General features: G+C 50.6%; 2 protein-coding genes across 2 annotated transcripts in view; both read left to right on the plus strand.

The window, feature by feature from the left end:
• The window catches only part of LOC310644907 (uncharacterized protein), a gene marked incomplete at its 5' end in the record, with an annotated part of 161,325 nt that overhangs the window by 88,697 nt on the left and 60,199 nt on the right, over nt 1-12,429 (plus strand). The window lies entirely within an intron of this gene.
• KCTD19 (potassium channel tetramerization domain containing 19) overlaps nt 1-12,429 on the plus strand; it is a gene marked incomplete at its 5' end in the record, with an annotated part of 62,886 nt that overhangs the window by 46,939 nt on the left and 3,518 nt on the right. Inside the window, one exon of the mRNA XM_083370242.1 lies at nt 10,884-11,069. Coding sequence (XP_083226368.1) covers nt 10,884-11,069 — 186 coding nt within the window. The remainder of the gene's footprint in view (nt 1-10,883; nt 11,070-12,429) is intronic.

Here is a 12,429-nt window from a genome sequence, read left to right on the forward strand (position 1 = left end):
CTCATCCTGCACAGCCGCCATGACGTCCGGCTACTTACTTTTCCAAGATGAAGTACAGGACGAAGCCCTCCATAGCAGGCGGCGCCCCTCCTCCTCTCCCTGCCCCCCTCGCCCATCACAGGGGACCATCAGGGCATTCAGAAAGGAGGGGGAAAGGCTGTCCAGAGGTGGGTTTTTTGTGGGGGAGTTTCAGATTTTCCTTCTGCTCTGCTTTCCCTCTGGTCCATTTTCAGGGCACCTCTGCCTTGTGCTTCCAGCACAGCGCAGCCGAGCCCACCACTGTCGGCCAGGCGATTGGCAACTTCTAGTTCCTGTTGCTTTGCTTTGGCCCAGACTTGAGGAACATGGAAGCCTCCTCCCCTCTCCTGGCCCCTTCCCCGCAAAGGAAAGAGCTGGAATCTGGCGCTGATCCTGGCGCTTCTGCTGAGCCCTGAAGAAGCGCCGATCAGCTAGAGCCCAGGGCTGATCAGGCTTGTGCGGTGCTGCCACCAGTTCAGCTCATTCTCCCCCCACTACCACTTCTAGGATGGTCGCGTACCACCTGCCAGCTGCCAATGCACCACAGGTGGTATGTGTACCACCAGTTGAAAAGCCCTGGCCTAGCCAGCCCTTAAAGTGGACTGCAGAATGCTAAGCCTCATTCGAAAAGCATAAGACTTTTTTCCGCAGAGCTGGTATTGAAACACCCAGACCCAGAAAAACCGTTTATAATTCAGGGTGATGCTAGTGATGTGGCTGTAGGTGTGGTATTGCTTCAAAAGAACCAGAAGGGTCAGTTGCAACCCTGCACCTACACATCCAAGAAGTTGACTGAGACAGAACAGTGATGGGCTGCTTGGGAGAAGGAGGCTTATGTGGTGCAATGGGCCCTCCTTACTTGGAGACATTTTTTGGAAGGGAGTAAAGTCTCCTTCCAGGTGTGGATGGACCATAAGAATCTGGAAGCAATAAAAAACCCCAGGAAATTTTCTCCGAAACAGGCACACTGGGCCCAGAATTTCCACCAATTTAACTTCTCCATCCACTATCTACTAGGGAAAAGAATTTCCTGACAGACGCATTGTCAAGAATGCCACAGTATGATAGTGTGAAGTCAGGGGTGGTTAAACCTTTGTTTTTCCCGCACCAATTAGTGGCCCTGGTCACCACGAGGATGCAATCTAAGGAGCACCCTACTGTTGGGAGGGTTTTCACAAACCCAAAATGTCCTGCAGGTTTCATGTCGTGACTCTGTTGCAGGACCTGGGTTCTTAGGCTGGCCGGAACATACAACTTGTTCCCCTTCCATGGTAGGTCCTCCCTCACTGTCAACTCTCCTTTATGATTACGGAACCATTCATCCTCCCCTGAGGCTTCCTTCAGTTTCTGGGTTAACTCATTATTGGCCTGTTGAGAAAGGACCGACAACCCTACCCTTGTGGATCCTTAAGCTGCCAGCTGCTGGGAAAGGATGATTGAGTTAACTATTTCTTCCCAGATACTTTTGTATTGGGGCAAGCAGGAGAATGCATCTTCAAGGAAGTTTTTTACTCACAGGCAGAGGGGAAAGTTGAAGGGTAAAATTGAACCGATTAAAGTACTCGGCCCATCGGACTTGTTTAAGTGTTAGTTTCCTTGGGGTCTTCAGGGCTCTTAGATTCTTGAGCCCCAGCCATACCTCAAAGGGGACTTTGCTGCCCTCTAAAAACTGTCTCGAAGTCAGCACCACATAAGTCTCCTTTGCCCATACCGCCCAATGCCATTTGGTGTCAGTCACTTCTTGGGAGGTGTACGTGCAGGGTTGGAGCTTCCCCCTTTCATTCTTCTGGAGCAAGACTGCCGCCGCTGCTACATTGCTTGCATCAGCATGTATTATGGATGGTTATGCTGGGTTTGGGTGCCTGAGGGTCAGCTTTGCTGCAAAGAGCCATTTACGCTTTTCAAAAGCTGCTTGACATCCCATAGTCCAATTGAGTGGCTGGCTCAACCTGGGCTCTAGTCCACCTCCTCCCATTTTTAGCAATTCAGTTATGGGCAGGGCTATTTCTGAGAACCAAAGGATGACTTGTCAGTAGAAGTTGGCAAAGGCTGGGAAGTTCTGCAGCTGCCTTCTGGTCCGTAGGGCTTCCCATTCTAGTATTGATTTCACTTTTCCAGGATCCATTTCCACTCTCTTGCTAGACACACCATTATTTAAGTAATCCAGACTAGTTTTATGGAAGTCACACTTGGATAGCTTGGTGTAAAGCTTAGCTTTCAATAGTTTCCTCAGCATTTCTCTCAGTATTTCACATGGTCTTCCATTGTCTCAGAGTAGATAAGAATGTCATCCAGGTACACCAGCAGCCCTTGTACAGGTGGCCATGCAGCCCCTTGTTAATCAGTTGCATGAACACAGTGAGCGCTTGCTGTAATCCAAAGGGCATCACCCAGAACTGGTATCATCCATCATAAGGGGCAATTAAAAGCTATTTTCCATTCATCCCCCTCCTTAATCCTCACTCAATAGTACACTCCCCTCAAGTCGAGTTTAGTGAAATCTTCCCTTTTGACAGATATCCCAGCGTGTCTTTCATGAAGGGAAGGGGGTACATATTTTCATGCAAACCCCGTTGATCCCTTGGAAATGGAATGCACAATCTCAGGGAACTGTCTTTTTTCTCCTTGAAGAGTATAATGCTGCCACCCTGGACTTTGCCAGCTGGATGAAGCCCCCGGCTAAATTTTTATCCACAAAGTTTTGGAACTCTTCCATCTTCCTTGCAGTCATTGAGTACATCTTTGGTTTAGGAAGTTTTGCTCCAAGCAGCAATTCAATTGCACAGTCTGTGGGGTGGTGAGGGAGAAAGCTTCTGATTCCTACTCACTAACTAGTTCCATCAAATCTCAGTATTCTTTCGGGATGCTCAACTCAGTTTGCTTGTTCTTCGCTAGTGCTCTAACTGGTTCCACTCTCTCCTCCACAGCCATCGGTGCTCACTTTTTGGCGGCTTCTACACCCCCTGCACTTTCTTAACTTTCCTCCCCAAGTGCCACTCATTGCTCCCCCAGTCAATTGACAGATTCCATTTCTTCAACCATGACAACCCCAGTATCATGGTCTCTGCCATCTTTGGGGCAATGATAAACTGAATAATTTCTTCATGACTTCCTGCCTTAAGGCTTCCTGGCTCTGTAAGGTAGGCCGCATGCGCAGCACACACACACACACACACACACACACACACACCATGAGTGAACTATTTGCTCAAATTTCATGGGCTGCCTTAGTCTCGTTAGTCTCAGTCCCAACCTTTCCACCATCTGCAGGCTGAGTAAGCAGCGGATGCACCCTGAGTCCAGCAAGGCAGTAAAGACCCCTTTGCTCCTGACTGGGGCACTAAAACCTCCACTTGGGCAGTCAATGGGGCGATGGCTCCACTTACCATCGGGTTGTCCTCCCCCTTGTCGCTTTTAGAGAAAATTGGACTAGGCTTTCGGGGGTTGGAGTTCCCTCCCCTTTATAAAAATGGGGAGAAATCTCCATGACCTGTTGCGCTGCCCACATCTTCTCCTTCATCTTCTTTGGTATTTTCTTCGACTTTGGTTGGCTCAGGGTCTTCGGCATCAATGCAGGTTGAGGGGCTAGGCAGTTAGCAGCCTGATAACCCTCCTTCCCACATCAAACGTAAGCTCCTGCAGGATGTCATGGACCCTCTCTAGCAGCCGAAGGGGAGCCCCCCTCCTTTGTGCGTTGGCAGGAGCTTCTCTTGGGCTTGGTGCGGGTGGCTCTCTGGAGCTGCGTGCTGCCGATACTCCAACAGGTCTAGTTCCACTGTGGTACCCAGCTGATACCACGCTTGGAGATCATCTGGGATCCCCCATGGTAGGCAGTTCTGATATAGTTCTCTGCTCAGCCTGTCTCAGAAGTGGTAGACCAGGTAAGCATTCCAGCCACCCTCTTAGTCTCCCAGCCAAGCTGCGGAACTCCCAAATGTACTCAGCCACTGATCAACTTCCCTGCCTTATGCAGCGGATTCCAGACTCCATTTGGTGGGCCTGTGCAGTATCCCCAACTCTGCCTCAAAGCCCCTCCAAGAAAGCGTTGACATTCCCCAGTTCCAGAGCCCTTTCATTGTGGAATGCCACTCAGTGGCCTCTCCTTCCAGGTTCATGGTGTTCTGTACCAGCCTGCTACCGGCCCTGCAGAAAAGGCAGGGACAACCCCTTTTACAAGAAGGCAAGAGGCTGGAATTACGCCTGCCAAATTTATTGCTACAAAAACAAATAGAACAAGACACAAACCAAGAAACAGGAGCTTTTCAAGCAGTTGCCTTCAGCAAACCAGCCCTCCCACGCATTCCCCCTTAAATACAGTTCAGGGCGTGGCTTCTCTCTGCCTCCTTCCGAGGAGCCCCATTGCCTTCCTCTGTTTACTCCTGATTGACTGCCTCCTGCGTCGGGCGTCCTTGAACAGGGCCAGCTGTGGGTCATCTTCATCCACGCTGTCAGGCTCACACAGCTGGGTCTGCGTCGTGACCAGATGAGAGGGGCCTGGCTGAGGACTCTCATCAAGCTCTTCAACCCCCCCCCTCCTCCTCCTCTGAGTCATCCGACCCAACTGCCGAACCCACAGGCTGACCCTGAATCACAACACTATCCCGCACCGCAGGGCCCTTCCCCCGGGTCTGCCGATCCGGATGTGGTCGGGATGGAAATTGTTCATGAAAAGCGGTCACCAACGCAGGGGCATGAACGGCGGTCGCGTCTTCCCAGGTGAAGTCCTCTGGTCCGTAACCTTTCCATTCAATCAGGTACTGGAAACGACCTTTCAGCCAACAGGAATCCCTGATGCTGGCGACCTCGTACTCGGGGGTGCTGCCTCCATCACGAGGTCCTGTTGGGGGAGGTTCCGCTCGGCGGAGTGGACAGGCTGGTTGCTCGGGGACCAACAGAGACCAATGAAAGACTGGGTGCACGCGCAGGGAACGTGGCAGAGTTAAGCGATAGGCGACTGGATTGATGACAGCCTCGACTGGGAACGGTCCTAAATATCAGTGATCTAACTTTCTCACCAGCCGTGTTGACAGTAGGTTCCTGGTGGACAACCAGACCCGATTTCCCACCGATAGTGGAGGCGTATCCCGTCTTGACCGATCAGCAAACCTTTTGTAATCGGCCTTGGCCTTCTCTAACTGACGTCGCACCAATCGATGGATCGCCTGTAACTCTGCCATGAAGTCGTTCGCTGCCGGCTCCGGTGAGTCCACGGGAGAAAGGGGGAAAAACCGGGGGTGATATCCCACATTGGCCAAGAACGGTGTCATCTGTGTGGAGGTGTGCTGTGAATTGTTAAATGCAAACTCAGCTATGGCCAGATAGTCCACCCAATTGTTTTGCTGCAGATTAACGTAGCAGCGCAGATATTGTTCCAGGATACCGATGACCTTCTTGGTTCCCCCGTCAGTTTGAGGATGATGCGTGGACGAGAGGCAAATCTTGATATCCAACGCATGCATCAACTCCTATCAGGGAGGCCATGCAGCCGAAACACCTGCTGAATGAACATACGACTAGTGGTGCGGGCTGACGGTAAGCCGCGACAGGGGATGAAGTGCGCCATCTTGGTCAGCATACACTGTTGTAAAACCAGAGGATGGGGGTAAATCCATCAGAAAGTCCATGGACACAGCCCCCCAGGGTCTTTTGGGTGTCGGCAAGGGCTGCAGTAATCCAGGCGGGGCCCTTGTCGCTGACTTGGCCTGCCTGCAGGGGATGCAGGAAGTGACATAGGACTGGACGTCGTGTCAGAGTCGGGGCCACCAGAAGGTATGGGAGACCAGGTTCAGGGTCTTGAACAGGCCAAAATGCCCCGCCGCCAGGTTATCGTGACACTGGCTGAGGATGAGTCCCCTGAGTGGCCCTCCTGGAACGTAGAACCGGTCACGATAATACAAGAGTCCATCCGTGACCGACCAAGGAGAATCTGGCCCCACCTCCTCCTTCCGCTGAGCCACCCACACCTCCTGCTGCTGTGACTCCCGGATCCGAGCCCGTATATCAACCGGCTCCTGCACCGCAGCAAAAGACTCGATGGGGATCACTGTCCTGGGCAGAAGCTTGTCTTCCACTCGGGAATATTCGGGCTTCCTGGACAGAGCATCCGCTCTTTGATTGTGCCCGCTAGGTATGTACCGAACCCAGAAGTCAAACCTCGCAAAGAAAAGAGACCACTGGATCTGGCGTTGGTTCAAATTCCGAGCGGTCTGCAGGCTTTCCAAATTCTTTCCAAATTCCGGACCTTGATTTGATGCCGCGCTCCCTCCAGATGATGCCTCCAGGCCTCGAACGCCGCTTTGATGGCCAGCAGCTCCTTCTCCCAGATTGTATAATTGCGCTCCGAAGGGTTCAGTTTTCGTGAATGGTACGCGCAAGGGAAGAGGGTACCGCTGGGCGTCGTTGCCTGGAGTAACACCGCCCCAATGGCAATGTCGGAGGCGTCCGCCTCCACGACAAACGGCCGTTGCGGGTCAGGATGCTTCAAGATGGGCTGCTTCATGAAGGCTTCCTTCAAAGTCTGGAAAGCCCGTTGTTCTGGAGCGTTCCACTGGAACTGAGTCTTCTTCTGCAGGAGCCGGGTGAGGGGGGCTGTTAAAGCAGCAAACCCAGGGATGAAAGTTCGGTAATAGTTGGCAAACCCAAGAAGTCGCTGAACATCCTTCACGTGACGCGGGGGTTGCCAACTCTGCAAAGACTCAACCTTACTCGGCTCCATGGCGATGCCCTCAGGAGAAATTGGTGGAGCAGTGGGCTAATGCCTCCTTAAGTAACACCAGCTGCCTGCAATTATTGCAGGTTCGCATCCCACCAGGCTCAAGGTTGACTCAGCCTTCCATCCTTCCGAGGTAGGTAAAATGAGGACCCAGATTGTTGGGGGCAATAAGCTGACTTTGTAATAATGCCGCTTGGGGTGTGTGTGAAAGCCCTAACAAGCAGGCATATACATAGAATGAAGGCTACTGCTAAGCTTGGAAGCCGCCCTGAGTCTTTGGAGAAGGGCGGGATATAAATGTAATAAAAATAAATAAATAATAAATAAATAAATAAATAAATAAATGCGGTGACCCAGGAAATCGATGGTCACCTGGTAGAACTGGCACGTCTCCAACTTGGCAAACAGCCGATGTTCTTGGAGTCGCTGCAGGACCTGATGGAGATGCTGATGGTGCACCTCACGCGACGGGGAGTAGATCAGGATGTTATCCAAGTAGATCACGACAAACTGATCCAACAAATCCTGGAAAATGTCGTTCATGAAAAGCTGAAACACAGCGGGGGCGTTGGTCAGGCCAAACGGCATCACCGTGTACTCAAGATGTCCATAGCGAATACCAAACGCCGTTTTCCACTCATCACCCGGCCGAACCCTAACGAGGTTGTAAGCTCCACGCAGGTCCAGTTTCGTGAAGATCTTAGCCTCCCGGAGTCGGTCCAAGAGTTCGGGGATGAGGGGCAGCGGGTAACGATTGCGTACCGTGATGGCATTGAGTTTCCTATAATTGCAGCAAAGCCGCAATTCGCCCGACTTCTTTTTGACGAAGAGCATGGGTTCAGACACTGGCGAGGACGAGGGCCAGATGAAACCGCGAGCCAAATTCTTCTCCAGAAAGTCCCGCAATGCAGCCAACTCAGGGTCCGACACGGTGTACAAACGCCCCACTGGGAGAGGCGCATCAGGGACTAAATCAATGGGGCAGTCATAGGGCCTGTGCGGGGGTAATTGATCTGCCTCTGTCTCGCTGAACACATCAGCAAAGTCGGACAGTTCGGGAGGCAAGGAAACCCCTGGGGAACCCTCCACCTGGCCGGCACAGATATGGCGGGAGTGGTCCACGCACTGCAAGCTTGGGAAGGTGACCAAGTTCTGTGACCAATAGATCTGTGGGCCACGCCAGTCCCAAAAACACGGGGAAGTACAGATCTGAGGTGATATAGAACTGGATGGCCTCCACATGGGAACTGATGGCCATACATAATGGTTGCGTGGCGGCCGTAATTGGCCCAGACAGGAGCACTCGACCATCGATAGTCTCCACTAACATGGGCGGTACCACCGGGCACTGGGGAATAGCCCATTTGGCCACAAATGCTGAGTCCATAAAATTTGTGGTGGCCCCAGAGTCAATTAAGGCATGGACTGGAATCCCCTCTGGCTTGCCAGGAAGGATCAGATGTGCCTCCAATATCAGATGCCGTGGAGGTCCACAGGCAGCATTGGAAAGACGTTGCTCAGTGTTGTCGTGGGACGCCCGATCTATCACACCGTCTAGATCGGGCTCGGGGCGTTTCCTGACAGAAAAGTAGGGGACTTTCTCGGGGCAGACTCGGTCACTGATGCCCGCTGTCGCTTCTTTGGGCAAAAAGCAGCCAAATGTCCAGGGTCCCCGCAGTAAAAACACAACCCCTCCGATCGTCGTCTGTTCATTTCAGTCACCGATAGACAAGACCTGGTGGCACCCAGCTCCATTGGCTCCTCCCTTTGAACTGGGGACTCACGCACAACAGGGGCTGCAGGGGTCTGTGGGGTGGCACGGCGACTCCTTCGCTGCTGCAACCGAGCATCGATCCGCAGACAGAGATGGATCAGCCCATTCAGGTCTGAGGGAATATCCACACGGGCCAGCTCATCCAACATCTCCTCCGACAATCCATCCTGGAAGGCATCCACGAGCGCAGCCTCATTCCAGGCGGAATCCTGGCTAAGCAGCCGAAAATCGCTGATATAGCCCTGTAGGGGGCGTTGACCCTGCCTCAGAGCTTTCAGGCGACGAGTAGCAGTCTGCGTCTTTATAGGGTCCTCATACATCAGACGCATATGATCACAAAACCCCACAAAGTTGTCCAACAATGGACTAGGTTGAGCCAGCAGAGGCGTGCCCCAACGAGCTGCATCACCCGAAAGAAGGCTTAACACAAACCCCACCTTATCCCAGTCAGTGGGGAAATCAGCTGCTCTCACGCTGATAAAGAGCTGGCATTGTCCCAGGAAAGCAGGAAACAGTTCTGGATTGCCAGTAAATTTATCCGGCATTGCAACTTGGCATTTTCTCCTGGGTGGGGGTGATGGTGGGGGTGCAGCATGGACCTGAGCTTGCAGTTGAGCCACCTGAGCTGCCAGCAAAGTGAGTTGCTGGGTGATCTGTGCATTCTCAGCATGTAGCTGCTCCTTAATATTAGTAAGGGGTGGATGGGCTGAAGGCAAACTGTTCTGTACCAGCCTGCCTGGCCCTTTTACAAGAAGGCAAGAGGCTGGAATTACGTCTGCCAAATTTATTGCTACAAAAACAAATAGAACAAGACACAAACCAAGAAACAGGAGCTTTTCAAGCAGTTGCCTTCAGCAAACCAACCCTCCCACGCATTCCCCCTTAAATACAGTTCAGGGCGTGGCTTCTCTCTGCCTCCTTCCGAGGAGCCCCATTGCCTTCCTCTGTTTACTCCTGATTGACTGCCTCCTGCGTCGGGCGTCCTTGAACAGGGCCAGCTGTGGGTCATCTTCATCCACGCTGTCAGGCTCACACAGCTGGGTCTGCATCGTGACCAGATGAGAGGGGCCTGGCTGAGGACTCTCATCAAGCTCTTCAACACCCCCCTCCTCCTCCTCCTCTGAGTCATCCGACCCAACTGCCGAACCCACAGGCTGACCCTGAATCACAACACATGGTGATGGCATTTACACAGGCACCTTTATCAGGGAATGCCACTCCGTATTGGTCCAGGTAGCCTGATTCATGAAATAGGTGAACTTCTCCAGCCAACCGTGAAATGGCTTGAAAGGCAGAGGCTCACAGTTGTCACCTGGTGGCACAGGGTAACCTGGTGGCACCCCCAAAATCTGTGGGGCTGCCGCAGGAACTCTGGCTACCGCCAGAGTGGGTCCTGCTACTTCCCTGCTACATACACAACAGTGCCATTGGCTGGGGCAGAGAAGGGGATCGGGCTGTCAATGCCTGGCCTGTTCCAAGCCCCACTCCCCTGATTGGCGATTTCATGGGCGCTGCTCCATGCACTTCCATTGCACCAAACATCTCACGTAGCTGCTCCACCAAAGGACTGTGACCCATGGTTAGCGGCTGTTCTGATTTCTCGGCTCTCACTTTAGACTGTGTCACCACTGGCTGCAATTCAAAGTCCATGAAACCAGCTGAATTTTCCCATGCGGAAGCTTGCTTAGTTAAATACATTCCTGTTCCCCCACCCACCAGGTGTTCAATTGTCCAACAGTAATACTTTTTGTTATGGGAACACTTCACTTCTCCATTGAGCACCTGCAGCAATGACCTTGGTGTAGTGCAGGCTTTCATGGCCTGTGAACGGCTTCTTGGCATTCAAATTCCTCCCTTCATTTTCTACTACTCCCCCCTTTTCTATGGCAAGTTGATTAGTGATAGAAACTAACAGGCATCATAACGATTCAATCCTGAGTTTGCTTTTCTTCCTCGAACACTCAGAACCTGTGTGACGACCCAGGGCACAGCACAGAGGCAAAACAGTCAACTGGCAGTTCAAACTGCCCTTTATTTGCTTCAATTTTCCCCAAATGCTCCCACGTTTCTGGCAAGCCGCAGAACAAAGTAAGACACACACACCTTCAGCAGCCTCTGGCTGCAAGTAGTTGTGAAAGTTTTTAACTCTTCAGGCAGGGAAAGTGTGTTTATGGAACAAGCTGTCCTTCAGATTTCAACTCACAGTTAGATTAGAAGAGTAATTTACTCAAGGCCACATGGATAACAAGGAAAGTAACATACATCCAAAATCTAACAAGTCTGTGGAAATACAAGCTTGCAATGGCTGAGATTTTGTACTGTAATAATATATTGCCTTGCTCCAATCATCCATGGGATTATTTTGTTCATTCTCTGCAGGAACAGCCCTTGAAGAAACTGCTACTTGTGAAGCCCTTGATGTAAGGGGCTTGATTCTTAAAGTTGAGCACCCTCCGATTGTGCCAGGCGATGGTTCCTGTGTCTTTCATGAAGGCAGCATTCTCTATAGCACAGGCGTTGATGAGATTTCTCTAGCCTGTGCCCTGGCACCCCCAGTGGACAAAGGTATGCTCTTGACTGCAGCTGGGTTATGTGGATAACTTCCTAGGGTAGGCTGTATATACTTAACTTCCAAAAATATATTTGGAAATCTCATTTCCTGCCCTCCGCAGCAAGACGTCACTCTAAAATCTCATGTTATTATACATTGGATTTGCTGGTTGTTACGCTGTGAGTCCATTTTGAGAAAGGTCAAATGATCAGGACAACTGTAGGACTCATTTTCCCAGACACCGTCCAGGACTTATTCCACACATTCAGCCCTGTCCTGATGATCTCTTGGATTGTTGTCCCATTTCAGCCTTTTTTCCCCCAACCTGAAGTTATCAGCAGCAATACTCAAGGGAATAGAATAGAATAGAATAGAATAGAATAGAATAGAATAGAATAGAATAGAATAGAATAGAATAGAATAGAATAGAATAGAATAGGAATAGGAATTAATAGAAATAGAAATAGAATCTGGAAGGGACCTTGGAGGTCTTCTAATCCAGCCCCTTGCTCAAGCAGGAGAACCTATACTATTTCAGACAAGTGACTGTCTAGTCTCTTTTTAAAAACCTCCAGTGATGGAACACCCATGATTTCTGAAGTCAGGCTGTTCCACTGATTAATTGTCCTCACTGTTAGAAAGTTTCTCCTTAATTCCAGGTTGTTTCTCTCTTTGGCCAGTTTCCAACCATTGTTTCTCGTCCTGCCTTCTGGTGCTTTGGAGAATAGTTTGGCCCCCTCTTCTTTGTGGCAGCCCCTCAAATACTGGAAGACTGCTATCATGTCATCTCTGTTTCTTCTTTTCTTTAGACTAGCTAAACCCAAGTCGTGCAGCCGTTCTTCATATGTTTAGTCTCCAGGCCTTGGACCATCTTAGTTGCTCTTCTCTGAATTTTTTCCAAACTCTCAACATCTTTTTTATGATATAGTGACCAAACTAGGCTGCAGTATTCCAAATGTGGTCTTACTAGGGTTTTATAAAGCGGTACTAATACCTCACGTGATCTTGATTCTATGCCTCTGTTTATACAACCCAAGATTGTATTAGCTTTTTCAGCTGCTGCTGCACACTGCTGGCTCGTGGTTAAGTGATCATCCACTAGGACTCCAAGGTCCCTCACACAGTTACTGTTTTGAGCCAGGTCTCACCCAATCTGTACTTGTACCTTTGATTTTTCCTGCCTAAATGTAAAACTTTGCAATTCTCCACATTAAAATTTGTTTTGTTGGATAGGACCCATTGTTCAAGTTTGTCAAGATCTTTTTGGATTCTGAGTTTGTCTTCTGGGGTGTTGGCTATTCCTGCCAGTTTAGTGTCATCTGCAAATTTGATGAGTTCCCCTTCAATTCCCTCATCTAAGTCATTGATAAAGGT

The sequence above is a fragment of the Vipera ursinii genome (assembly GCF_947247035.1).
Source record: "Vipera ursinii genome assembly, chromosome: 10".
Classification (NCBI taxonomy): domain Eukaryota; kingdom Metazoa; phylum Chordata; class Lepidosauria; order Squamata; family Viperidae; genus Vipera; species Vipera ursinii.